At 39.9% G+C, this 26,852-nt stretch overlaps 1 protein-coding gene across 2 annotated transcripts in view; it reads right to left on the reverse strand.

Moving 5' to 3' along the window:
* The window catches only part of DIP2C (DIP2 disco-interacting protein 2 homolog C (Drosophila)), a 139,293-nt gene that overhangs the window by 66,684 nt on the left and 45,757 nt on the right, over nucleotides 1-26,852 (reverse strand). For both annotated transcript variants that reach the window (XM_010182260.1, XM_010182262.1), the window contains 11 exons: nucleotides 25,722-25,813; nucleotides 22,164-22,274; nucleotides 11,849-11,972; nucleotides 11,080-11,189; nucleotides 9,418-9,520; nucleotides 9,003-9,067; nucleotides 7,550-7,643; nucleotides 7,313-7,432; nucleotides 6,403-6,517; nucleotides 2,005-2,144; nucleotides 257-393 (listed from right to left, as the gene is read on the reverse strand). In XM_010182260.1, coding sequence (XP_010180562.1) covers nucleotides 257-393; nucleotides 2,005-2,144; nucleotides 6,403-6,517; nucleotides 7,313-7,432; nucleotides 7,550-7,643; nucleotides 9,003-9,067; nucleotides 9,418-9,520; nucleotides 11,080-11,189; nucleotides 11,849-11,972; nucleotides 22,164-22,274; nucleotides 25,722-25,813 — 1,211 coding nt within the window. The remainder of the gene's footprint in view (nucleotides 1-256; nucleotides 394-2,004; nucleotides 2,145-6,402; nucleotides 6,518-7,312; nucleotides 7,433-7,549; nucleotides 7,644-9,002; nucleotides 9,068-9,417; nucleotides 9,521-11,079; nucleotides 11,190-11,848; nucleotides 11,973-22,163; nucleotides 22,275-25,721; nucleotides 25,814-26,852) is intronic.

Here is a 26,852-nt window from a genome sequence, read left to right on the forward strand (position 1 = left end):
TCTTTCTCCTGCTTTTCTTCTGATTGTGTCAGACCCTGGTATCTTCTTTCAAAATTAAAGTCTTTCGAAGCCAAAACTAAACCCACATAAAGACCTACTACTGCAATGAATGAAATGTACAGGTCCCAAGCTGCAGGCATTGATTATTACTGATATTACTGATATTATGGCTATAAATATCTTATGCAAAATCTTATCTTGAAATATAACAAGTTAAAAAGGAACAATTTCATAGACCATTCTTTGGTCAACTTACCTCAAAAGTATTTTTGGTCATGCCCGAGAGTCCGTAATATGATGTACCCGTTGCAATAGCACATACACAAAGTTCTCCTATTTCATCTGTTTTACAGAGCTGAGGAATTCCATCTGGCTTCACCGAACACATAATAGCTAGAGGGAGAGCAAAGGACTTTAAAAAATATTATAAAATGAACTACAGAATCACATAAATTCTGTGGGAAGGACATTGTGGTAGAGCTAACATCAACAAATAAATTACATGTAGATTAGTGTCTAACAATTGGTTTCTCAAACATTAAGGTGTTCAACATTATCAATGTTTTTTATATAATAAATAGTGTTTATATAAAGAATGCAAAGATCTTTATGTAAACTCAGTCTTTATACTGATATCAAAACCTCATTTGTCTTGCTCTCTAATATTTCGGTTGATGTGCAACGTTGCTGAGAAATGTGATTGTGTTCCCAGTTTTGCATACTGAACACCAGATTTACCGCAGTCAGTGTAAAATGAAATAGCCTAATGGACTTCTTGATAATAACTACCCTGCCAGGGAGGCAGGCAGCCAGGAAATTGACCTCTCACAAAGTAGCAAGTAACACCGTATGAAAGATCAAGATATTCTAGCAGACTAGTATGGCTGTTTTACTAAGAATTTATCAGAGCTCAGACTCCCTCTCAGTGGTCCCACAAGACTGCAGAGACAGCAGGAGCTAAACGGGAGGGATTAGAAAGCACTGGTCTGAGGAAGAAGCACTATTTCTTGTCAGCCATGTGAATAAGAATCAGGTATGTTGCTTTAGCCACAATCCCTGGAGTCAGAGTCCAGCATGCGTAGGTTTTGCAGTTTGAAAGAGGATATGATGAACAAGGGAGAGCAGAAATGAACCAGCACCTCTCTTAAGTGCAAGTGTAAAGAATCTTGAATGGCCTTTCTCTCACTTTGAGGATAAACAGGAATGTGTACTTTTATTAAAACTACCAGAATTTAGTATGAAGTGCAAGATGGCACACCTATTATAATAACTTACATAACTATGAGACAACAACCAATCTTATCTTCCTTTATTTTAAGTTGTTAAACTGAAATTTTATAAAATGCATCATTACATTTTATTTGTTTGGTGCATAACAGACATTCTCAATGAAAAACTACAGTGTTCTCATTTTCCAGTCTCTAGTACATCTCATTAAAATCTAGCTCTTTTATGAAAAATCTCACCTTCACCTTCAGAAGCACTGGTTTCAGTTTGAATTTATCAACATGAACTGTTCAGTCACACCTCTTCTTTTCTAATAACTGGGTGATAGCACAAGATCTTTGGAAAAACATTCTGCAGGCCTTCAGATAGCAATTCTGTTGATCCTTAGCACAGGTTATGAAAACATTCACTACCGACTCTCATCTGAGTCGAGCTTATGGATATTTATAGCCTCCAGACATCAGAATTGAACATTTTTATATTCTGTACCAGTATCTCACAGTTAAGGAATGAGTGTCCTGATGTGGTGACAGGTTGTTTAAAGCACACTGCTAATGTGAGTAAAGACAGCCACTAAGCTAAACAGAGAGAAGAAATCTTGGGATTTCCAAACCACAAAGTTTTACACAGCAATGCTTTTAGACTAAAATGTTTTCAAGTACACGTGTCCTAATCCCAAAGCTTGTTGTCTGACAGCAAAGTAAGCTCGCCTATGACTTTCTACAGCTAATTACTTAAACTGATGAATCACAGTAAGTTTCAATGAGAGTTCCTTACCTCCTGGCATGACTAAGCCAACATCCTGGACAGTCAGAACAGAAAGCTTTTCTTCAGAGTCCACTCGAATCACTCCATAAGTGAGACCATGCATGGACAGAACTCCTCTGCCTGGTGGCTGATTGCTGTCATCTGTTGGCCTGCAACCACGGGTCAGAACATCAGTGCACCATCAGGCAGACGTAAGTATTTACTTACTCTTAATGAACTAGTATTGCAAATACTCCTGTATCCGAGAGTAAAATTGCAACTTCTTTTTTCCCCTATTAGACCTGAGAGAATCCTGTTTTCAGTAATTTCTGAGGAATTATGTTGGTCAGCTCTCCCATTCAGTAGCAACCAACATATATGAGGCTGCAGAGATGAAACTAACACCTGACATTTACCCAAAACAGCTTGCATTTAATTTTCAGATAGATTTATAAAGACTGCTTGATTACCCAAGTAAAGGCATTTTACTTTGTTTTAAAAATATTGAAAGGCAGTATAGACATTATGGAGGGAAACTGCACTCTATTTGGCACTGATTGGTAAATACCTTGATAAGCTCTCTATATGTTACCTGTTTTCAGGCAACCTATAACTAGGAAACCAAACTCACCTGCCAGACTAAAAGCCCTACTGTAGCACACTGCCAAAGCCAAGATTAGAAGTACTACAAGTGTGCTCTGTTTGAATCACAGATACAACTTCCCACACCCAATACTTAAGCATCTAAAATAACTAAACAGAAGACATTAGGTTGCAATAGATTCACTGCGAAGTACCTGTGGAAGCTGCAAGGACTCTACCATCTTTATTTTAGTGCATATAATTGAATTCCTCCTATTCTAATTTACCACATGAAAATTAAAACAAATTACGCTGTCATCAGTCACGGTCAAAACATTGTGCACGCAGCCTCTTTGTAACGCCTCAGTTTGCTCAGATGCACTGCCGACACGCTGTACAATTGCACAGCATCAGCACAAGCTGTCTGTCAACTTGTTTCAATACAAACCCGCCTGCTGCCTCAGTGGATACAATTATACCTATGTGGAGTGCGGCTTGAGCAAACGAGGGTTGACGTATGCAAGTTATTAAGTCAGGGGAACTTGTCAGGGCTTCTCATGTCTGGAGAGATTCTTACACTGTCCTGCATTTTAAAATGCAAAACTGGAGCTAACATGGTGCTGATTTGAGTGTGGATAATGCATCCCTGTAGAGTAGCCAGACTCCAGGTATTTTCAAGATGGATAAACCAGCCAACATTTAGTTCAGGATTCTGCATTTTTCCTAAACAGTCCATCATAACATAACTACTTTTTAACAGCTAATGTCCTTTTATATTACATTTCTCCTCTACTGTGCTTGAAATACTAGACAGGCCATAGCCAATCATGCTCACGTAAGCTTTGCAGTGATCGGCACTATAAATTTCAATTAATAGGTTTTATGAGGCATATTTCTCAAGTGACATTGTCAACAAAGAAGGATGTGGGCACGCTTGAAAATGCATTAGAGCATAACAAATGGTGCTAGTAAACAAGCAGCTGTGATAAATAACATTCACATCATGTAAAAGGGAACGACGTTTTAGCGACGTTATTGATCAACTTCCTCTCACCCTCGCTCCCCAAAACACACATTGTACTGCTCATGAGAAGAAAAGTCTCCTGCAGGTACACACAGCTTCTCACAACTTCTGGGAGCAGCAGACTCCCATCCAGACTTTCATCACAGTGCCGAGGACATGGGGTCCACAGGACAGGCCCTTCAGAGCTGCTATTTCAGAGTACTCCTGGTATCCTGGTAGTCCAAGGTGGATCCTCACATGGGACACCAGTTAACGGTGCTCGAGTCTCCTCTTGCAGCTGTCTGACACCCAAAGGGACACAGCCAGGGGACCAGGACAGAGGAGTGAGGGGGAAGCTAAGCCGCTGACAGCCCTGTGCATCCTCTTTAAAACTATCTTGTCAGCAACAATCCTGTAATATATGGTATCTAATTTTGTCCTGTGCATGATATCCACATGAGAACGACCCTAAAACAAGTACCTCTGCCAAGCAGAAGGAGAAAAATCACTTGGAAAGAAGATGAGATACAGATAACCCCATACCAATGTATTTATAATTTCTTTTAAAGTTCACATTTTTAGTTTTCTTTACACATTCATTATTGCTAATCCTGGATTTGGAATTCTGTAAGACTGCTTGCTAGACAAAGATAAATCCTTTGATTAAGGAGCAACCAAGCAAAGGTATAATTCAACCTACTTCATATACTAAGTAAATTTAGCTTAAACCACCAGGCAAACCTACCTCTTTAGCTTTCTTAACCATGAAAGAGGGACATGTACATCTACCTCAAAGCTGATTTGTTCATACTGAGTAGCCGTGGAGCACTTTGAGAACAGTTGCTACTACCATTTACAGATACAATCTATTTTATCATTATTTTTTGCAAGTCATTTGAAAGGGAAAAGACCTGCTCTTAAACTTTTGCACTCCCTTAAGCAAGTGGGTTCAGACTAATATGCAATAAACCAAAGGGGAATACCATAAAGAATTATTTGCATGACATTTCTATTAGGCTTCATGATTCAGCTCTAAGGCTAAAGTACCTGTTAGTCTATTACTGACTGTCTTTCTCTAAACTATAAGGATATTTCAACTGAGAACGAGTCTTGTTACTCCTCCTTGTAGGAAGATCAGTAAAAACACCATTGGTTTTGAACGAGTCAGAGCATTAACAGGGAGCTCTCTGGATCTGTGCTCAGCAGGGAGTCATTTTAATGCATACTTCAGCTGTAACTCTTTGGAACTTGTATGATAATGACTTTACTGTCAGTGGAGATGGCTTGAACAATATGGAAAATACTAAAGCTCTCAAGTTCAGCTGGTATTATCCTACCGTTAAACAGACTTCAAAAAAAGGAGATACGTGTGCAGTAGCATTCACTGCAGTAAGAACTGCTTTGTAATTACACAGTGAGGCATTAAAAATGCCTTTTTTAAATTTTGAATTATCCGCTATTTTATGTGCTAATAATTTTTTTAATGCAACCTCTCAATGCTAGTTAATTTGAAAATTAATCTCTAGAGCTTCAGATGGATACAAGCATAAAGTTTCAGTCTGGATAGAGCACAGCAGCCATCACACATTGTGTAGATACAGTGAGCTCTCCCACTTCATAACCTGTGAGCTGGGGCAGATTTTCCAGGGCTGGCACAGGAAATGAAAAGCCTCTCCCATCAATCAGTGCTCAGCACAAGTGATGGCCGCTGCTCATCCACCTCTTCTCTGCACTCACAAGAAAGGGCTCATTGCATAGGAGCTCAGGTCTGCACAGCCTACAGCAGGGAAACCCATCGCGAAGGAAAAACAACTTTATACTATTTGGTATAAAGCTGTGAACAGGCTGGTGGAGCTGAGTGAAGGGCGCTCCGAGATCCTGTGGTTCACAGAAAGACAACTGACCTGGACAGGAGATGTCCAGGATGGACTGAAGGACTGACAGCTTTCAGAATTTTAAGCTAATAACGAGGTGGTTGAAGTCAACCACACTCTTGGCCTCATGCCTTTCTCCCTGTGATGTTTCGCTGGAAAGCTAATTGAAAATCTAGTAAAATTTCACTTGGACAGTGTATTCTAAACTTCCTGGCAGGAAGTATTTTACTTAATGCTATTACAGCGCTTTACACTTTTATACTGCATGTTTTAGCATGTGGAACAATTATAAATGGCTGCAGAAATGTGAACTTAGAAACAAAGTGCCTACTGTTCTAGGTACAACTTTTGGAAAACTCTGCCAAACCAGACAACAGTTACGCCATTTACTGTGTGCGACGACAGGCATGAGAGGTGACTCCTGCATACTGACATTCATGTACATAATGCTTAATAGTTTTACTAGAATTTACCAATGTTATTTTTAGGCACAAATTCCCCAGATTTAAAAGGCATTTCCAGATGATTACTGAGAGTCTATGAATGGTTAAAAAGTGCCAGTCAGCCAAAAATAACCTGCAGAATGTTGTAATTCTTTTCAAACAAACTACTTTAAATCATGTTTTTCCTTGATAGCAATTCCACCTGAATTCCTACATTTTAATTAATTTTATGCTTACAGTGGCATTTTTCCACTTCTTTTTCCACAACTAGCTTTTTCATTTCAGTCTATATAATTTAAAATTCAATAAAATTACAGAAATGGGAACTAGACTATAAAGGACTCTGAAGTTTAATTATTACTCTACAAATTCTTCTTGTATAACTTTGAACATAAACAAAGTGAAAACTAAAAATTTCATTCAGAACTAAAGCACGCTGATTCATACTTGAATAAATTTTTCATTTCTTTTCAAATTACCACATACATTCTACAGTGGGTCTAATTCCACTGGTGTAACACAGTACCTTCGAATAGCCACAGTGAGAGCTTCTGGTGAGCTAGCGCAGGGACAAATAACCTCCTGTCTTAGACCTTTACTTTGGAAGACGTTGAGAAATGCATCACAGGAAGAAATAGACCCTGGGGTAAGGAAAAAAAAATATTAGAGGAGAAAAATAATCTGATTTCTGAAGTGAGGCTATTCAAACTGCAAACTTACTGTTGGATATATAGGCATTTCAGGAGAAAAAATTTACAAGGACGTATGTCCACTGGGAAAGATGTCATAGCTGCTACAACTATATACAGATATACAGTTGTGAACTGTGAACCAAGACTACTTTTTCAGCATAAACTCCTTTCACAATGCTTACATAAAAAAGCCATTACTGCTAGATTTACAATATGAATTTCATTACAGTTTTCTTTTTTAGGATAAGGGAAATGAAGGATTTAATTCAGAAACTCAAAGCAAACTACTACAAACAAGCAGAACACCTACACACTGGTATCTTAAATACTGTAAAGAAACAGTTCATGCTATTAACTGTCATGAAGTGATCCAGATGTGGTTTTCTAGAGCAGTATCAGTATTCCCCTACAACTGTCAGTTACTTCTGCATCTGAGCACCATCATTCAGAAGAAATGTTTTGATCCTTCTATAGCCTAAGGTTATTTACTTCAGCCCTTATACATCACTGTCATGTTAAACGAAACTTACGTTATGTGGAATATCAAGTTTGCTTCAGGATTAGCTAAAGAAAAATATATTTTACAAAAATCCAAAATGAATTACTATTCCCATAAATATCACATAGTTTGCAGTAGACAAACCCTATACTTTGTAAATATTTTAGTTGAGTGAAGATTGAAACTTCAAATACAAGATAGAAAACGCTTTGTATTCTGTACTGGACTGCAGAAGCATAGCTTACATGGGTTTGCACCATCAGCCACTATTAGCATACGCAGTGAGGAAAGGTTGATGTCTCTCTGGTCTCGATGTGCCACCAATGCCCAGTGCATGTCTCTGGATTTTACACAGGCAACTTTTGCTGCAATAAGAATGGGAAGATTACTAATATACCATACAAAAGTTACACAGCTGTACTATCAATTTTTACTTTTGATTTTGACTATCAAGCATACTTTTCCATAGTCTTGTTCCTTACCTTTGTATTGACAGACTTTTTGTATCCATGACAGTGGATTCACTTTCATTAAGGAGTATGGAATACTTATAACATGCATCATGTTCATGACACTCTGAAATCAAATAAGATAAATCAGTTTTGTACAACAATCAGTGTAATTATTTATATTGTGCTATGGGTGAGGGCATCTATGCACAATACACTATGCTTGTTTTACTGTTAATGCTGGCGTTTTATCTTTCCAATACCTACACTAAGATGAAACAGGCTTTCATTTTCTAATGCTTTAATTAAGGATTAAGGATTTAGACTAATCAGATCATAACTTTGAAGTGGAACTAAAAAAAAAAAAGAAACAGATTTTCTTCCTATTTATATTCTAAGCAATTCAATTTAAATAGAAAAAAAATTAAAAAAAAACATTGGATGAACAGTTACTATGTAGGTTAATATTATCTCTAAGCCTGCTAAACTTCACTATATGTGAAGAATCTTTACTCAACAGGACAAGTAACAGCAACGTATCTGTCTAAAGAAATCCACCTCTGCAAAGACTGAAAAACTCTTATGGTAGTGAGGCACAAACTATTGAAAAGACAGTAGACAGAGAAATTATAGTCACAGATTAAGCAGAGATCAGTTTATTTTAACAGAAAATAAACAAAAGAGTTTTCAACAAGGTCATGAAAAATTGCAGGAAGTTTAGAAAAAGCAGCTGAGTGAAACCAATGACAGATCTGAAACCAATCTCCCAGTCTGAAGCAATCAACTGCTTAGGTGATTTCTCAGTGATAATACTAAACATGCAGCTTGTAAATGAGCTGTTGCTTTACTTCTATTACCATTTAGAAACATCTTCTGAGAGCAACATGTCTCCACTCATAGCAGCTCACATTAAATACAGAATTTGTTTTGGAAAACTGGGTCTTATGAAAGGTGAAGTGTCCCAGTGGATCAGTCATCTAAACACTTGCAGAACCACAAAGATAGCTCTCCCTTCAGTCCGGCACAAGTGTAGGTACAGGAAAAGTACACTTACAGGCAAATAATGAAAAAAATGAAGTTCATACCAAGATTAATGGCAAAGGAAGGCATAGAAAAGCTATGTTAGATGCTTGCTTTCAACTTCCATTGGATCATATCCTTACAGAGGCAAGTACTAATTTAATCTGTTTTTGTTATGAAGTCTGATCTCAAAATCATGCATCAGTAAGATCAGAATAAGATGTAAGAATGGGGCTAGAATATTGGACATGAGCCACAAAAATACTCTGGCCTCTTTCTTTACCATCCTCACTATGGGTAAGTGCACTAGCAGAAGATCATGGGCTTAAGCCACACATTTTTTTGCTTTCAAAGCAGAAAAATTTGTATTAAAAGAAACTATAGGACATCCCAGTTTGTGATAGTAATAAGCATATTAGGTTAGTTTATTTTCAAATACTCACATAAAATAAGAAAACATACTTACAGTAAGAATCCCATGCCATAAACCAACATCCTTCTTGAAATCTAATACATTCACAATTGTTTCAGCTGTCCAAGAAAAACAAAACAGAGTTTATCTTTTAGAACATGGCATTGACCCTAGGCAAACCCACTCAAAGGAAGGAAGTTTCAGTATAACATGACTGATGACCTTGAAAGCTTAACTTTCATGGGACGTCTCCACTGCAGAATGCGATTTGGCTAAGGTATTATTCGTACCTCTCACTAAGATATTCTAAACATGTAAATATTCTCTCAAACCAATGGAAAAAAATCAGGTTTTCAAACCTAGAAGACTTTGACACAGATCTACATCAAACATAAGACAGGAGCCTGATGATAAACAAATTACAATTCACTTGGTTTTAAGGACGAAGCAAGGGAAGTGCACTCCATACCTTCTGTGTATCCACATGCCTGGGTCAGAGCCTGGCAGTGCGTCAGCAGTGCAATCCTTGTCACAGTCACCCCAAGCACACTTCCATCTTTACAGGTTTTGTACTAAAAAGTAATGAGCAAGAAAAGTCAATGTGCAATAGTTGCCCTAATTCCGTTATTTAATAGGTATGTTTGAAGTGTTTCCTATGTAGGTGAATGATGGACACATCTAACGGCTCCATTCTTAAGAACAATGCAGTATTGAGGAGTTTGGGAGGTGTTTTTTGTTAAAAGACACTTTTTTTCTGATAGGCTTTCTCTTTTTGACTGAAGCTTCCCAGGCTTGATACCAGAAATCCATCTGCTGTTTGAACGCAGGCATTATGGAAAAATAATTCTAACAATTTTGACCATGTTAATCACTGAGGGACTGGCTAGATTTAGCAGCAAATAACCTAGTTCAGTCTGCTCAGTGTTCACATGGTGGATTTTATAGGCCCATCAATAAACCTGCCCTCTTCTGTGTCTCTTAAGGCATGAGATAACAGCTGACCACAGAATCTTTGCTGGCTGCTGTTATAATAATCTATATGTATACAGTTTGAAAGACACAAGCTTTTTGATCAGAAGAATATGTAAGAGTCATGGAAAGCAGCATAAAAAAGATGTAGGAGATCACTGCTGATGACTGCAATAATTTTTGCAACTTTATGCAAAAGTCTGAAAACTATCAGTGGCAATTAAAGTAAATTAAGCATTTATCTTTCTCCATGATTAAGAACATCAACAAGATTGAAAATGGGGGCATCTCTGCTGCTCTAGCCCAGTGTTGACTGCGTGAAGATAAGAAATACCTTTGCTTTGTTCACTTAAGCTTATTCCCCTTGAATAATCATTTAAATTCAATACTAACATGCTGAATTCACACAGAATCACAGAATCACAGAACGTTAGGGATTGGAAGGGACCTCAAAAGATCATCCAGTCCAATCCCCCTGCCGGAGCAGGAACACCTAGATGAGGTTGCACAGGAAGGCGTCCAGGCGGGTTTTGAATGTCTCCAGAGAAGGAGACTCCACAACCTCTCTGGGCAGCCTGTTCCAGTGCTCTGTCACCCTCACTAAGAAGAATTCAAGGCATTTCAGTCTATGCTGAAGCAGGAAAAAAAGACTGGGGGAAAAAAAGAGAGAAAAATGAAACTTAAAAGCATCACTAATTTTCCCTTCCTGATGCTGGTCTTTTGCGGGGAGCGTGACTCACAAAGCAGTAAGTGACAGGCAAGCACTGGAACAAGAACTTCTTCCTCTCAAAGGGTCTGGAGGTTGTGATAAGAGAACTGAAGCTTCACTGTGAAACTTGCCGTCTATCCATCTCAAGACTAGTGGGCAAGCCCACACTGTGAATGAGACTGAGACTTGTCAGGCACATTTAATATAATATTGCGGCAGCCACACAGGTGACAAAAAAACATTAATGTTAGAAACTCCCAAAATGCAATTTAATATTTCATTAACTTTTCTGAAACCAATATCCAGTATAATTTATTAGAAAATATTACTTATTAACAGGATAAAACAGAATGTTCTTTGCTTCTGTGACTAGCAAATGAATAATGATGTTTACCTAATCCAGAAGTGCCATATGCAATGATTTGAGGAGAAGACGCATCTTCATTAACTCACCTCGATGTAAGCTGTGTCATTGTTTGCATCCTTGATGTGTGGGAACCAGTCACGAGGCGGCTTGGAGAGGTGTTTAGACTCTGTGACAAACCACAGCAGCTTTGGCCAGCCTGAGGTACAAAGAAAAGTCAGTTTTGCTGAGTTACTGCTAGGTAAGACAAGACAAAACACTTCTCTGCCAAAGATTTGTTTTTTTCTTTTCCACAAATGCCTGTCACCATTATCTAAACATTTCTTCTTTTAAACCTCAGCATAGGATGGGAAAGAAGATTTTCCAGAACCATCTTTTTAATACAGCTGTCGTGGCCCTCTCAGACAATCGCTGAAGAAATGGTGGGACAGTTTAAGCTGTTATTGACCCAAATAGTTTATTACCACTCTCCTGTCAGAGGTTACTGTCCCTACCACTACAGGACTGAATCGTATGAATGCTTCTCACCTACTACAGCCCTAAGTCTGTTTGTTTAATCTCACCTGCGGCCACAGACAAACTCAGCAGCCTGAGCCAGCGCAGAACCAGATCAGCGCTCCTACTGCCGGGCAGCCATGAGGCAAGGGCAGCCATGACACAGGAGCAGCCATGAGAGGGGGGCAGGGATCTCCACCAGGCAGTGACACAGCGCCGGGGCAGTCGTGTCCCAGCAGCCATGGCTGCTCCTGTGGCATTTCATGGCAGGCCTGATCCTCGCCAACTACAACTACAGAAGCGCAGTGACTGCGACTGCAGTAAATGGCGCATGATGTCCACACTAAGCGTGGGTTAGCTTACCTTTAAACTGTGGTATCTCCCCTGTGGGGCTTTTAGGCAGTCCTTTATGGCATGCGTCGCTAGTCAAGGCCACAGTAACTCCACAGCTTCCAAGCAAAAAGCCTATTTGTTGACTTCCTGCATCCTAAGAGATGACAAAATAAAAGCAATACACAGAATTGATTAGAAGTTACTACAGGCTGAAAACTTTCTTGTCCTTCAGCACATTATCTTAAGAGGAAAACCATCTCCTTCTGAGACTATCAGCTGATTATCAAAACTCATTTGTACATTGGCAAAGAAATTCCACAACCTAGATATCCTCTTGTCTGTAACAACTTAAATCATGAAGAGAATTGAAACCATCAGATGGCGCCTGCTCTCACATCTCTTCAGAAATGACAGCAAGTGGCTGGGAGGAGTGGTTGATAGGCCAGAGTCATGCCATCCATTGGGACCCCTGGAGAAATGGGCTACAGAATCCCACAAAGTTCAGCAAAGGCAAATGTAAAGTCCTGCACCTGGGGAGGAACCACCATCTCCACCAGCACCGGCTGGGGCTGACTGGCTGGAAAGCAGCTTTGTAGTAAAGGACCTGGAGGTCCTGGTGGACACCAAGTTGAATGTGAGCCAGCAACGTGCCCTCGCACAAAGAAGGCAAGTGGTACCCTGGGCTGTTAGGCAAAGCACTGACAGCAGGATGAGGGAGGTGATCCTTCCCCTCTTCTCAGCACTGGTGAGGCACATCTCAGGTGCTGGGTCCAGTTCTGGGCTTCCAAGCACAAGACATGTAGCTACTGGAGAGTCCAGGGAAGGGTCACTATAATAATTAAGGAACTGGAAAATCTCTATGAGTAAAGACAAAGCTGAGACTGCTCAGCCTGGAGAAGAGAAGGCTTAAGGGGGATCTCATCAATGTGTACAAACATCTGAAAGGAGGGTGTAAAGAAGGGTGAGCCAGGCTCTTTCCAGTGGTGCCCAGTGACAGGACCAGAGGACATGAGTACATCCGAAACAGAGGAGGCTCCCTCTGAACACCAGGAAACACTTTTTTACTGTAAGAGTGACTGGCACAGGTTGCCCAGAGAGGCTGTGGAATCTCCATCCCTGGAGATATTCAAAAGCCACCTGAACACAGTCCCAAGCAACCTGCTCTAGGTGGCCCTGCTTGAGCAGGGGAGCTGGACCAGATGACCTTCAGAGGTCTCTGCCAACCATTCTGTGATTCTGTGACAATTCTAGGAAATAATACAGATTAGAGATGCTTCCACCTGGAGAAAGCTTTCAACCCTTAAGATGTTATGATGGGCATACAGTGGTGACAGTATCACTATTTATGCTGATTTAACTTGGTTTGTCAATAACCATTTCATTGAGTAGTTACAGACACATCTCAAGAGCACTACAGATAGCCAAGTGCCCAGTAGAGAAAGCAAATTACATTTTACTTTCATTAAGGGGATATAGGCAAGGAGGCTAAAAAGTCATGTAATGATTTTCAACTCTAGGCCATAGCTGCTCTTCAAGAGACGCTGTACTTCTACAGCATTATCTCTGCTTTATGTACAGTGCCTTGTCTTGATTCCTTCGTGAGCTTTACATCTACCCACTGGACTCTTCAACAGAACAAAGCCCTAGATGTAAACACAAGTAAAAGTATTAACCCTTTATTCACACAATGATTCTAAAAAAAATAGCCTCTGGTGTCTTAAAATATCAAATTAAAATATCTTTCAAATCAACCATAAAACACACTTAACCATGGAAGCCACCAGAAATACAGAACATTTGCCATAATACATTGGTTTATTCAAAGCAAAACTGTATGATGGAAATAAAGCCCCAAAGTGTGTATGATTTATCTTTAATGCAATTTCTACATAATCAAATAAAGCAATCTAAAATGGGATGGCAATGAGCTCAGAGAAAAACAAAATCTTACTTGTTTTCCATACCACCTCAAAATATGTATATGGCAGCAATTATCAGAACTTTCATAGCTGAGCAAACAATGTGAGACAATAAACTCATCTGTCAAAACTATGCTATGTAATTCATTCCATCCAGAATTACTGCATTTCCTCTTGCTTACTATGACCAGAATGCATATAATAGTAAGAAAAATTGACAAAGTACTTTTTTCAGGAAACTTTTTTAAATTAACCTTGTGCATCGTCTTTTCCAATAAAAACCCAGAGAAGGAGAGTACTCTTTGAACAACAGAGAATACCATTGGTGTGTCCACGAACAACATCCTGAGGAGTGTGTTGTTGACCCCACCATGCCTGCACCAGGAGCTTCTAGGACCAAAAGGGCTTTGTCAGACATTACTGTGCTCACTGATTCTTGTGTTAGCTGGTCCATATCAATGCTGTCGAACCCTTTGGACCAGTGCTTAGTCAGACTGGATCCTGGTTCCACATTAGGATGAGACCTGGCATTTCTCTTGGAGTCTATTCAACGGAAGGAAATGTGGGTGCCTGGACAGTGTGGGAGTGACGGGTCTGCCTGGAGGTCCCTCGGAAGGAATGGCAGGAAGATGAGGGCTGGAGTGCTCCATGAAGGACATCACTCCTTGAGCAAGACATAGCTTCTGAGACCTGCTGCTCTATCATGTATAAAGGGAGGTCACCAGTTTCTTAAAAAAACATCAGATCCATACTACTGTTACCCAAAATTTCCCACTAAATTTCATCTAAAATGGTTATCAAGGTGTGTACGTATATGAATTTCTAACTACCAATTAAAATCAATTTGCATATAGATTTCATGATTTAATGCAACTGCATAACTCTCAATTTTAAATTAAAATTGTTGTAAAAATGAAAAATTGACTATATTGTTGTAAAATTAAAATGTTTCTGTAACTGTATGCCCTATAAAAGACTAGTAGCAAACTGTTCCACCACTGCACCAAGAAAACGCAGATTCTGAAGTAACCAAATCCCATTTAATGCAGGACCAGAAACTGACTAATAAATCTCATTAAGAAATCTAACATATGTAAACCAGTAGCAAGTGTGGACCTTAGAGCATCAGCACATCACAGCCCTGGGGACGCATCATTAAGAAATGATGTGTCAAACACTTCTCATAGCAAAACAAAACACCAGGAAAAGGAAACCTGTATTAACAGTTCGGGTTTTTCAGATAACACAAGAATGACTGTGCTTCCACTTAGTGCCATAACAACAGGCTTAGAACATGTCCACATAAATATTCCTTCATTTGTAGTAGTTCACACACAAGCAGAGAGAATCATGTATAGATTACTTAATACAACCTACTCACATCACAGCTTCTAACAACAGACTGTTCTACATCAGGACAACCCCATCACAAATAGCATTAAAATCTTCACCCCATTCTTTTCTGTACTGTTAATTTGTCCATTTGAAAGGACAATGTGGCTACAGAATTTTGTGGTGCAACACTACCACAGCAGATTGGAAGAATTTCACCATTGTGGACAATATCCAGTGTGTTTTACAGACTTTCAAACCTAACGCCATGCCCTTGGTGTCCACTAAACCCTGCCTTACGAGAGAAAAGCAAATGAAGTTGCTGCAGCAGAGGTACCGTGACAGACACTGTTCTCAATGGCCACAGGAGCTCCAGGTGAGGATCTTACAGTATGAACACAACGAAGCTTTCTGGCAGTCTGCTGCTGTGTCCATCACTGCCACTGCCAGTCTGCGTCTCACACCTCCTAACGAGTGATCACCACCTCCTGCCTGCTTCTGGTGGCTTCATCCTGACTTAGAAGCAAAAAAGCACTGCAGAGAACAAAGACATGAACTCACTGCAGTTATTTCTAACTACTCATGTGGTGTGGAGCTACTGGACTGACAGCCAGAGGTGGAAGATCTGAAAACATCTCAAGCTGAGAGCCTTACCCATCCCACAGGCACACCGCAACCTTACCGACAGACTCAGGCACATAAACACAAAAGTCTTGATTGTTTCTCACATCCATTTCTCAGGCCTAGAGCGGCGAGGACCTTACCAGAGAGGGTAAAATTTTTAAGTTTGAAAAATGAAGTTTGAGTTGAAAATGCAGCCATTTGTGAGAGGCAGCCAAAGCTTCCCCGTGGGCCAGGAAAAAGACTACTGACTTAAAAAGCATTGATTACTTCAGATTTCAGAGACAAGCTACTGGCATCCCTTTTGAGTAATGTGAAGTGAATGCCTGTGATGCTGAAAACTGCTTTGTAAGTAAAAAAAAAAAAAGAAACAAAGTATCTGCTGCCAGGGGAAAAAAAAAATCATCCTCCTGTCATAAATAAAATCACTCTCCTGCCCATAAAGGGAACATATTTTCAGGACACGCTGTTTTGTCAGCAGTGTTATTTGCTATTTTGGTAATTTATGCTAAGCTGCTACTTTGGCAACCCCCCATTTCCCACAAACACCTCATTTTACTGAATTTTGTGGGGGTAGAAAAAACCTCAGAGAGCCAGTGGAGACCAGGTGAAACATCTCAACCAACGCAGCCACAGCCATGCAGACGGAGGGAGCCTTGCCAGCGATGCTCATTGTCAAATCCTCCACAACTCACAGCTTGAAATGACACGTAATGCAGGTGGAAGGCAAAGGATAGAGTGGAGGTATCATAGCGTGAGGTTTGAGACCAATTGCTGACTTTGGAACTATCATTTTACATTTCTTGAAGGTGCAGCACTTGCTGAGGTATGAAAAATGAGGTCTGCGTGGCTTTAGACTATGTCTGCAGACACCTAGAGAGATCAATCTTTCAGATGAAGAGAGACGGAAATCCTCTCTGCTGTAGGTAGACATTCAAGGTTCTCTGAAGAGTTTTATTAAATGTTCCCTAAAGGTTTTCACCAGTACCTGGAGGCAAATTGTCTTCTTCCTGCTGCAGAGAGTGCTAATTCATTGTCAGGATAAAAAAGTCCCACGTGCAGTTGCATTTCAGCGTGCTGTTAATGTCATTTCTGTAACGCTTTGTAAGAGTATCTGTGTGAAGGAAAACAATTATGATTCCTTCTCCATGAGTGAGAGTGCATGTCCTTATCTAATAAGGAAGGAAGGAAGAGACAGCCTGTGCAAAGGTTGGCCTGATAAAGGTTACTCCTGTCCACTCACAAATCCCAGGGTGCTTTCAAAATGAGAATTATGTGGCGAAGCACGGCAGACTGAACTAATCTTGTTTTCTGTTACAATGCTTATTTGAGCTCCATTTGCCCTTACCCTAACAAAAATTTGCTGGTAAAGAACAAATAGGGCAACCGTCAGACGTAAAGGCCAAACATCGCCACTTTTGAACCAAACGTGAAAAGGAATCAAGGAAAGCCTCAGTTTTCAAAATACAAATATCAAAGACTTTAATAAAAATTAAATAAAAAGCAGATATAATTTTCATAGCCAGCTTTAAGATGAAGAAATCAGCTGTCTTATCAGACAGAGCTTTGGTATCTAGCTATAATTTGCACATGAAATCTGCAACTGTGAGCACTCTTGATGTCCACCAGTCGTAATGAAAGCAAGGCACTGGCTACTTTTGGCAGGGCACACTGCACGAAGTGTGATGTGCTCTCTATGAAACTACTCTATCCTAAACATAAAAAAGTGTAAGCTTTAAAGGATCTGAGATTCACTGTGGCCAACTCTGCTCAGTGCCCAGGTGCCAAAGTGTATGAAGAGGAAAGGATGGGTCTGGTGGTGTGCACCAGGGGCTCATGTGGGGCTGAGGGCACCTGTGCTCTTTGGAGTGACTGGAAGACCTTATTACTGAAAAAAATACACAACATTTTATGCGTATTTTAAACCCAGTGGAGAAAAGAGATGCATTGTCAGAAGATAATCAGAAGTATGCAGAGCTCCAGTGTTCCTGGCACACTGCAGCTCAATGATGGCTAAAGCTGAGAGGAAACAAAGCTCATTTCATCTCCGGCTCTGAATCAGTAGGAAAGGCATCAAAGTGTATTTTCTTTGGAATACAAATGGAAGACAAACCTGGGATATTGTCATTGTCTTTAAAGAGATACATCTCTGGCTACTGCTGAAGCTTTAATAACCTAACTTCTCTGTACTTAATAAAAAGAGTCCCTGAAAGACATTGTTTACCCTGTACGAAGCATCCTTTAAAAAAACCCAGGTGTCCTGGAGTGGATATCTCCAGGCACATTCTTCCAAACACACTGTCAGGGCACAGAAATGCCTACTGGAAGCACACATAGCATTAAATCTAACAGGCCAGGAAATAGTTTTGGCTGAGAAATAGAGTTTTACACGTTTTCATGTCATGCCCTGCCACAGAGACCCACTGCCTATGATAAGGAGGCCATAAAGATCTATGTGGGATCGCTCTGTTCATATGTTCACAGCACGTGATTGAGCACAACTAAGAATGTGCTTGGAGGACAAAAATCTTGTTTTAAGATTAAACCTGATTAGCTCCCTGACCATATCAGAGCAGAACAATAATAATTTTCATGGCACCCAACAAATGGAAAAAAAATTAACCTAAAAAAATACAAAGAAATAAAAAATATTTTCAAATCTTTTCATGAGGGAAAAGGGTTACAGAGCACTGGACCAGGCTGCCCAGAGAGGTTGTGGAGTCTCCTTCTCTGGAGACATTCAAAACCTGCCTGGATGCGTTCCTGTGTGACCTGGTCTAGGTGATCCTGCTCCGGCAGGCGTTTGGACTGGATGACCTTTCAAGGTCCCTTCCAACTCCTCAGATTCTGTGATTCTGGAGTAAGATGCTTTTTGAACTAGAACTTGGCAGGCTGAAAATCCCGTATCATCTACTTTGATGGCACATTTTATGATAAATAATTTGCAATTACCGTACCACACAAACAACTAAACACTTTGTAATAATCCAGCTTCAGACAAGATTAACAGAAGTGGCAGCTCTGAAGGAGAGATGTTGCACAGAACATACTGCTTGCTAATGTTCGGGAAACATAAAGATATTTGGAGAGAGGAACATTACTCTGAAAGAACCTCACCCATAGTCCAAGAGGTGAAGATCAGTTACAAAAAAATACTCAGGAGTGTTCATGGTACAGGCATTTCTGTGGTATTAATGCAGGGAAAGAAGAAGAAATACAACATGCTGTTTGTTCTGCTGCTACAATGACCACAAAATCCGTGACTACTGCTTCCAGAATGAAGAATCCGATTTGAAGTAATTTAAAAAAGCCTGGAATTTCACTTTTTAATGTTAGATTTCCCAAGTCTAAAGAGCCAAAATTATGCTGATGTGAATGTCAATTCCCAGATCTTTGCTAAACACCAAGAAGTATTCTGGGAATAAATCTAAACTGGAGAAGGCTGTGTGACCACTGGGAATTCAGTCAGTCCATCCCAGGTGCCACGGCAGAGAAGTCTCCTGAAGCCCTTGGGGGCAGTACAACCAATTCCAGGTATTCTGTCAACTCAAAGATGGGAAACAACAAAAGAGCAAGAAGAGATGGACCCTCACCTAATGATGAACCAGAAAAGGTCCCTGCCAAAATCTAAAAAATCCCAAACAGTCATGATACAAAGAAAAGGGAATGCACACAAAGTCTACAGGCTGCTAAAACAAAAGCCTTTCCTTTCGTATGTGTGTAGATGTCTGCAGAGTAATATGTAAGCCAGAAGGCAATGTGGCTGCAGACGTTACTGCTCAATTTTTAACTGCCAGGCATAAACAATTTGTACAGAGCTGTGAAAAAACTCTTCTTTATGAAAATGCAAAACAGTACCATAGCTGCTAACACAAATTTTTAATATTAAAAATGTGCTCACAATATAACTCTCTGAAATAGCTCATCCTGTATCAGCTTGTTGTTCTGTGAGTCTCTGTTAGCCTACAATGTAATTGTCAGCCTATTTGTTAGTTCACATCTCTGTCTTCCAAAAAGCAAACCAAAAAACGCCCACTGCCAGAATGCACTGAAGCATGCAGAAAAGAGACCAAATAATGGGAAAGCATAGAAGAACAGCCTAGGCCATTGTGTGATGACACGAAGGACATCTTCCCACGGATGCCAGAAGCAATCCGCTGCCATTTGACCACGCAGAGGTATTCCTTCTGGGACTACTCAGAACACGATTTTCATCTCATTGTTTCCACTCCAGTTCCCACTCCATATAAACAAATGCAAAAATATTTGCAATAGTATATGCTGTGAGATTGCATAGCTTTATTTATAGATCATAGATCATGTCGCTTTTTCAACTGTACCACTGACATCTCTGTTATTGTTTTATTAATTTGATACTTAAACATCACGGAATGATCTTGGCAATAGTTAAACACTGTAGGTCTGTAGATATTCCTTTATGTAAATAAACATATATGCGCATGTGTAAGTGTATATTTATATATCCATATATACACACATATTATTGAAAAAAAAACCACCCAAGAGGTTCAGCCAAATTAGGGCAAGTTATTAATTTGACAGAGAGTATTTACTTGGACAGCTGGATTTTATAGTTTACTGGATGGATGTGGCATCAGATGGCCCAAAATAAATCAAATTTACACCTACCAAACACACTTTAAAATGTCATTAAACCTTGGAAAATAACTAACAGGGAGATACGTTAGGTTTTTTATCCCTCAAAGCCATGTTGCTTCTTTTTCTTGTAGAATGAAAGCAGACCTGCCCATATGAGCACTCTGTATGATCTTAAAGCATACAGTCCGCTCATTTTTTTTTGTTGATGCATTTAAAATCTCTGTTATATACTGAAATAATGCACCATGTTATGCAACTGCCTCAAACCATCTTAAGGTACTGAATTCACATATGAGAGCATGGTGAGAGACTGACACAAATGCGCTGCATTTCTACTGAAATCGTGATCCTCAGTCCATAGTCACGTCCAGCTCTCAGTGCTCCCAAACACAACATTTTACTAATAAAGTGCACTGAACCATCTCTTCCTCCAGCCACCGTCCTTTCTCTCTGCCAGCTTCTGGTTTCTCCATGGCAAGGGCCCATCACAGATGTTGGCCAGGGCAGGAACATCATGGAGAAACGATGAGAGAACTCAGTTTCTCAGAGATAAGGAAGGTTCAGGCGTGTTCAGTTAGGAAGTAACCTCCAGATATTTCTAGTTGTTAAATTGCGATGTGAGACATGCAAACTGCAAAGCCCTTATGAGGGCTTAGAAACTTATTTTCATGGTTTTTCATTTGAAATGCAGGGTACCTGTCCAGGAAGCAAAGATTTGAGCTTCTGTTTCAGGGTGCTGTGACACCAGAGTGTTTCAAAGGAAAGCTCTTGAAAATGGAAAACTTGGAAATGTGAGCAATGTAACACATTTCCCCAGCCTTTTCCTTGGAAACACCTCATGGCTTCAGTCAGCATTTTCCAAAAGAATTTGGTTTAAAAAAGAAAGCTTGTAAGGATTAGAGAGCAGACTTAGCATGGACAATTCCAGACCAAAAAATTAATGTAAGGCATTATTAGTGCCAGCTAATAAAAAAAGGATTATAGAAGTGGATATCTGGGAGAAACTGAGAAAAGGCATTGCAACCAGGTAAATGCAAATGGTAAAATTCAGGAGATACGACAAAAAGTACTCGTAATGAGTATGTTTTGCTGTATGTACAGTCTTCAAGGTATACATCCTCAGGAAAAAAAAGCAAGCTTAGCAGCATCAGTGTCAGCCCCCCAGTTGTGACTCACTCACACCACTGAGCCCCCTCCTCACTTTCTCTTCTGAACTGCTGTAACTGTCTGCTAACACCTCCCTACGATACATGGTTGAAGCTCTGAATGAACACTGGATGTGAAATGCTTTTGATTAGCAACGGTCGGTTTTCTCTATGAATATATATATATTCTGCAGCAAGAATTCCCACATTCATTTTGCTCAAGTGCCACCCTTGCCAGAGATGACTGTGATGACAGAAACTTCAGGATACATGTGCACATACAGACACAGGCGAAGGCGTTTCCATAACTGCTGTGAAGTAGCATACAGAGCACCAGCTATTATAACATAGCTTGGGTTGCATGGACAGGTGGAAAATCAGCAGTTGTTGCCAATGATTCTTTGTCAGTGGCCAACACCAGAATGCTTTGAGAGCCTGCAGAGATAATCCATCTAGGACTGGCAGAGCTGTTCTCTTGCAACATTTTCTTCTCCTTTTCCAGACAGACCTGCATTTGCTGAAATTGCAACCACATCTTCAGATTTTCCATCACAGACAAGAACGAACTATATGTAACTCACCACACAACGCTATCTTTGTATACTCAGATTCAGAGATAGTTAACCACAGAAAAGTACTTGAAAGCTATGTGATTTGTTCTTACATGAGTTTTAAAATGCAGTGTAGAGAAGAAATTCAGTTCCCTACCTTTCTTGTAAGTGGCACTTCAATAGGGACGGGGACAACTTCTGCGAGCAGGCAGCCGTAAAATGCTACCATGAAAGCAGCAGGGTCATTGTTGGGAAATACGAGTGTTACCTGAAACAAAGAGACTTACGTTAAAAATGTCTAATCTCATGTTTCACATAACGATAACTGGAGTTTCCATGCTTCCTTTTGGAGAGAGATAATTACTGAAACATTTCTGTGAGAACTATTCAAATACCTAATGAAAGATGAATAAGGAATCAGAAGGAATCCACTCTGAGAGATATTCCTTTTGTGAACATTTTCACTTATGATACAGTGAAATATTTTCATGCTGCATTGTTTCCTACACTGACAGTACCTTTCACATGGTTCTCAACTTACTGATTGCTTTACAGATGTTAAATGATTACATAAATGGAATTAATAGAATTTGACATTCTAATTTAGTAATATGCTTGAAGTTACCAAAACCAAAGTGGATCTGTGACCAATTCAGATTACCCGGACCTACTATGCCATTATGTCAATCATTAACACATCATGCTTTGTCTCCCTATGTTTTGCCTCATACAAGAAGTTCATTTTAGGACTGGACCATTGTCCAACTGTAGGAGTTTCTGTGTACTTAGTGAACACAAACAGCTGATATCTAGAGAAGCAAACAACACATCCAGAGCTGGCCATAGGGCATGCCAATGTAGGTCTGGATTTGTTAAACTTCACAGTTTTAGGGCTAGGGCTAGGGAACTATTTAGATAAAAGAGGGTTTGATTGCTTTGTCGACCATACAAGTTCTGTGTTTCAGTCTCTCAAAGCAAAATCATCAAGTTTTCATACCCTTTTCCAAGGTTCAGTTACTGGAGAGATTAAGAGTATCCAGTGATTTCATATGGCTTCAAAGATAGTCACCTCCCATAGACTAACCTGATTTCTTCAAACTAGAAGAAATCTAACCAACCTTGTCCAAGTGGGTCCAAAATACATCTGCTTTTAAGTTGAAAGACTTCAGAACCATTTGGAGAAACTTCAGAGAAAATAGATTGCTACTTTATCTGTACACTTGCACAGGAAACAACCCAACTGCTGGAGATCGCTGTGCAGAGCTTCCTTCATGTATTCTCCATGCACACACCATAGCCTCAGGAGAAATGGAAAGGAAGGGATTTTGCGAGGTGCACTGAGGGGACGGTAGAGTTTGCTGAGCCCAGCAAATATCTAAAAGATGCTGAAAGATCCCAAAAGACATTTTGAGGATTGTTGGGATTTGTGTTGGTGTTTATTTGCACACAAGCAGCGAAGGTTTGGCTGGGAATCTTTGCAAAGGAGCTGACAGAGGTGAACAAAATCTCACCAAAGTCCAGTGGGAATGAGGCATTAACTTCCCTTCCAAAAACCATTAATCACTAACAGATCTGTACCAAATAAATAAATGATGTGTGTAAAAGCAGAAAGGGATAAGGCTGAAGGAAAACAAAACACAATGTATATTACCAGATGAGAACCTGGTTATCTAGCAGATATTTCAGAGGCCAAGCTTAATTTCCAGGCAGCTGTCTGGGGTGACACAAGGTTAAATTTCTGAAGTTACTATAGAAGGCAAATGCAGTTTGTCATGTATGATAAGAATACCAGAAACAGGGAATCAAACACAAGCACATTCACTTATTTTTTTGGCTAAGAGAAAGAACCTAAGGAGTGATGCAATGGTAGTCATGAAAAACAGAGATTGTATTGATAGAAGATGCTTTTAAAGGGATAAAGGCCTTTCTGAATTGCATCTAACGTTAACGTAAGGAAACAATTACACTCTCATTTAGCAAGGACCAGAAATATATGTCTGCATTTCATTTAGTATTTAAAAACTACCTTTAACTGTTGTCACACAAAATACATTACTTGGAATAAAACCCCATCTTCAAAGAGGTCAGAAAGCTTTTATGTTATTACAACAGGGGCGTAACAGCCAGAATAACAGCTTCAAGCATCAGAAGTACAGTAACACCTCATTTTCAACATGAAGTTGCTTCAAGTGATCATATTTCTGTTACACAGCGATGCTAGGCAAGATGTTTTTACAACGCAAAGCATATGCTTTCAGCACTCAGCTATAAACATTTGTTTCACTGTAATCTAGGTGGACTCATTTTAGAAGAGCTGCAATTTGTTCTTTATGTGTCCTGCACTAGCTAAACTCCCAGCTTTCAGCCTGAATTATCCACAAATCCTTTCGTAATGCTGGGAGATGCCAGCGGCTGCTGCAGCAGACGAACATGAAGATGTGCAGGTAGCGCACAAAGACAGGGAGAGATGCACACTGCCCGTATGCGAACTTCAGTCTTTTTGGAGCTTTCTGGGTGGACTGTTTTGATGTCTACACCTGAACAACTTGTTTCTTCTGCTGTTGCTTAGAGACACACTTGTGTATCAAGTACAAAAATTCTTCAGAACCTACTTCTGGCTGAATGCCATTGTAGGAAGCAATTTAGATTAAGGATCTAGAGATCCTTTAGTTAAATTCTTTATGATTTATTTCTAAAAGAAATATAGGAAGGACTGCCAGGTTTAATTTTTAAAATTTTTTTCTTCTTTCTCCTTTTGAGAAGCAAGATTGCATGCTCTCATTTTTGGAGCCTGAAGAAATGTGTGATGCAAACGGACGTGTTTTGCACATGTAGCACAAGAGGATCAAGAGAACCAACAGTTTGAGAATTGCCACCAGACATTGGGGGAGGAAGACTTAATCTCAACCTCATAACCCTAAGCACTAACGCAGGACTAAAATTTGCATTTCTGACAGATTTGTTCTGGGACTGCCATTCCACAGCTTAAAGCCTACCTGGAATGGGATCTGTGAAACTGCCTATACACGCTCTGGCAGAGAAAAGGGGCAGCAGCCTCAACCAGCTTTGACAGAGGAAGGGGTAGGTCTGTAAGTGTGTGAGCAGCAAAACCATAGGATGTTCTTGTCTACATTTAACATCTTCAGGTGTGAGCTCTGTACCCCTTGCTATCGGTGAACTTTATCCACTCACCTAGACTCAAGTCTCCAGCAGCAGCTGCATCAGTCAGGAACCAGGAATGGAAATATTCTCCATCTTACCAGTCAGCTTAATTTATTTATTTAACTTGCTGTCAAAATGTGCTTACTTTGCTTGTCTTTGTCCTCCAAAATGCTTCTCTTGTTTCTACCACCTCAGTAACTACAAAGCCATTAGTAAGTAAGATTTTTACCCACGTGACACCTCCAGGCTCCATAAGCAAGATTTTGCTAAACAGTCTGCTTTCTATGTCCAAAAATCACTTTCCATGGTAATGTTTATTGTTGATGTTGCCACAACTTTGGGTTACTATTCAGCGAGTACCAGCTCAGGTTATTTATTACACAATTCAAAACATGTCTGAGTGATCAGTCTTTTCTTAGCAAAAGGCAGATCTTAGCCTCAAAACATTTAACTTAATTGATTTTCTCTGATCACCCAAAATACCTCATTATCTCTTTGCTAACATGGGATCTGAATTATTGAGTTAGTATTTAAAAATCATTCAGATACTTACCCTGTCTCCAGGTCGTACCATTGGTTCTTGCTTTGTGCCTAATTTATGTAGTATATTGTAAGCAACCTTCATACTTCTGGTCCAAAGTTTGCCTATTAACACAAAATTTGTGAAATTAATGTAAAAATTCTTCTTATGCTTTACAAGGTTACTAAAGAGAAATAACAGCTGAGCAGTAAAAAAAAAAAAAGGAACTTCTAGATTAGTTTCCCAGCTAGATATGATGCCACTCCTGGGACTAGTGGAAATATTTAAATAGTTATCAGTAGCTTTCTTTGAACTTCTTTTTTCAAGACAGCAGCAGTTAAAGAAAAAAAAAAGTTAGAATAGTTTTCCTCATGGCAGAAACTTCTTACTTTTGGGAAAACTGGATCTTGACATCAAAAGTTAACCGTTAGATGTGGCTGGAACTCCATCAAGTCCAGACATCCCCGTAACACCCTTAGCTGTGGCGAACCGGACAGGCCTCATTTCAGCCCAGACTGACCTCTGAAGGTGTTACATGGTTTCATGGTGGCACCTCGCTCACCCCAAGCCACCAAGGGAAAAACAAAAGGAGACAAAGAAAGAAACCCACAACAAAGAGAAAACACCCCACAGCCAAAGGGGCACACTGAAGCAGCAGGGACCCTCTGATCCTTAGCATGTCCATATGGCTGTGTTTCGCTTTTAATTTTAGGCATTCTTCCATTTAACTTGTTTTTTTCGTCTCACTCCCTCCCATATGCTCCCATCTCTGAGTTTCCTTTCACTTGCCCCAAGTACCCTTCCTTTTTACTGTCTCTCTTCTCTCTTGCTTCATCTCTTCATCTCTGCGCTTAGCTAATCCCTATGAAGACCTTACCCTAATATGCTTTAAAGAAAAAACTATTTCATCAAGGCCTCACTGGCCATGTTACACGCTTTTCATTAATCCTTCAAGCAACTGGCACCTTCCAACTATGCAAGCTCTTTCAGATTGCCTTCATTTAGAGACCTTGTTACTTCCATCTGAACAATACCTCGCGTTCTTGGCTGGCCCCTAGGTCCTGTCTTTAAACAGCATTCAGTCTGACAGTAACAGATCTTTAATTCATGCCCACCAATAGCTGAAACGATAATAGGTTCTGACAACAGACTACCTATGGGGTT

This window comes from Mesitornis unicolor, unplaced genomic scaffold (assembly GCF_000695765.1).
Source record: "Mesitornis unicolor isolate BGI_N332 unplaced genomic scaffold, ASM69576v1 scaffold2004, whole genome shotgun sequence".
NCBI classification, from domain to species: Eukaryota; Metazoa; Chordata; class Aves; order Mesitornithiformes; family Mesitornithidae; genus Mesitornis; species Mesitornis unicolor.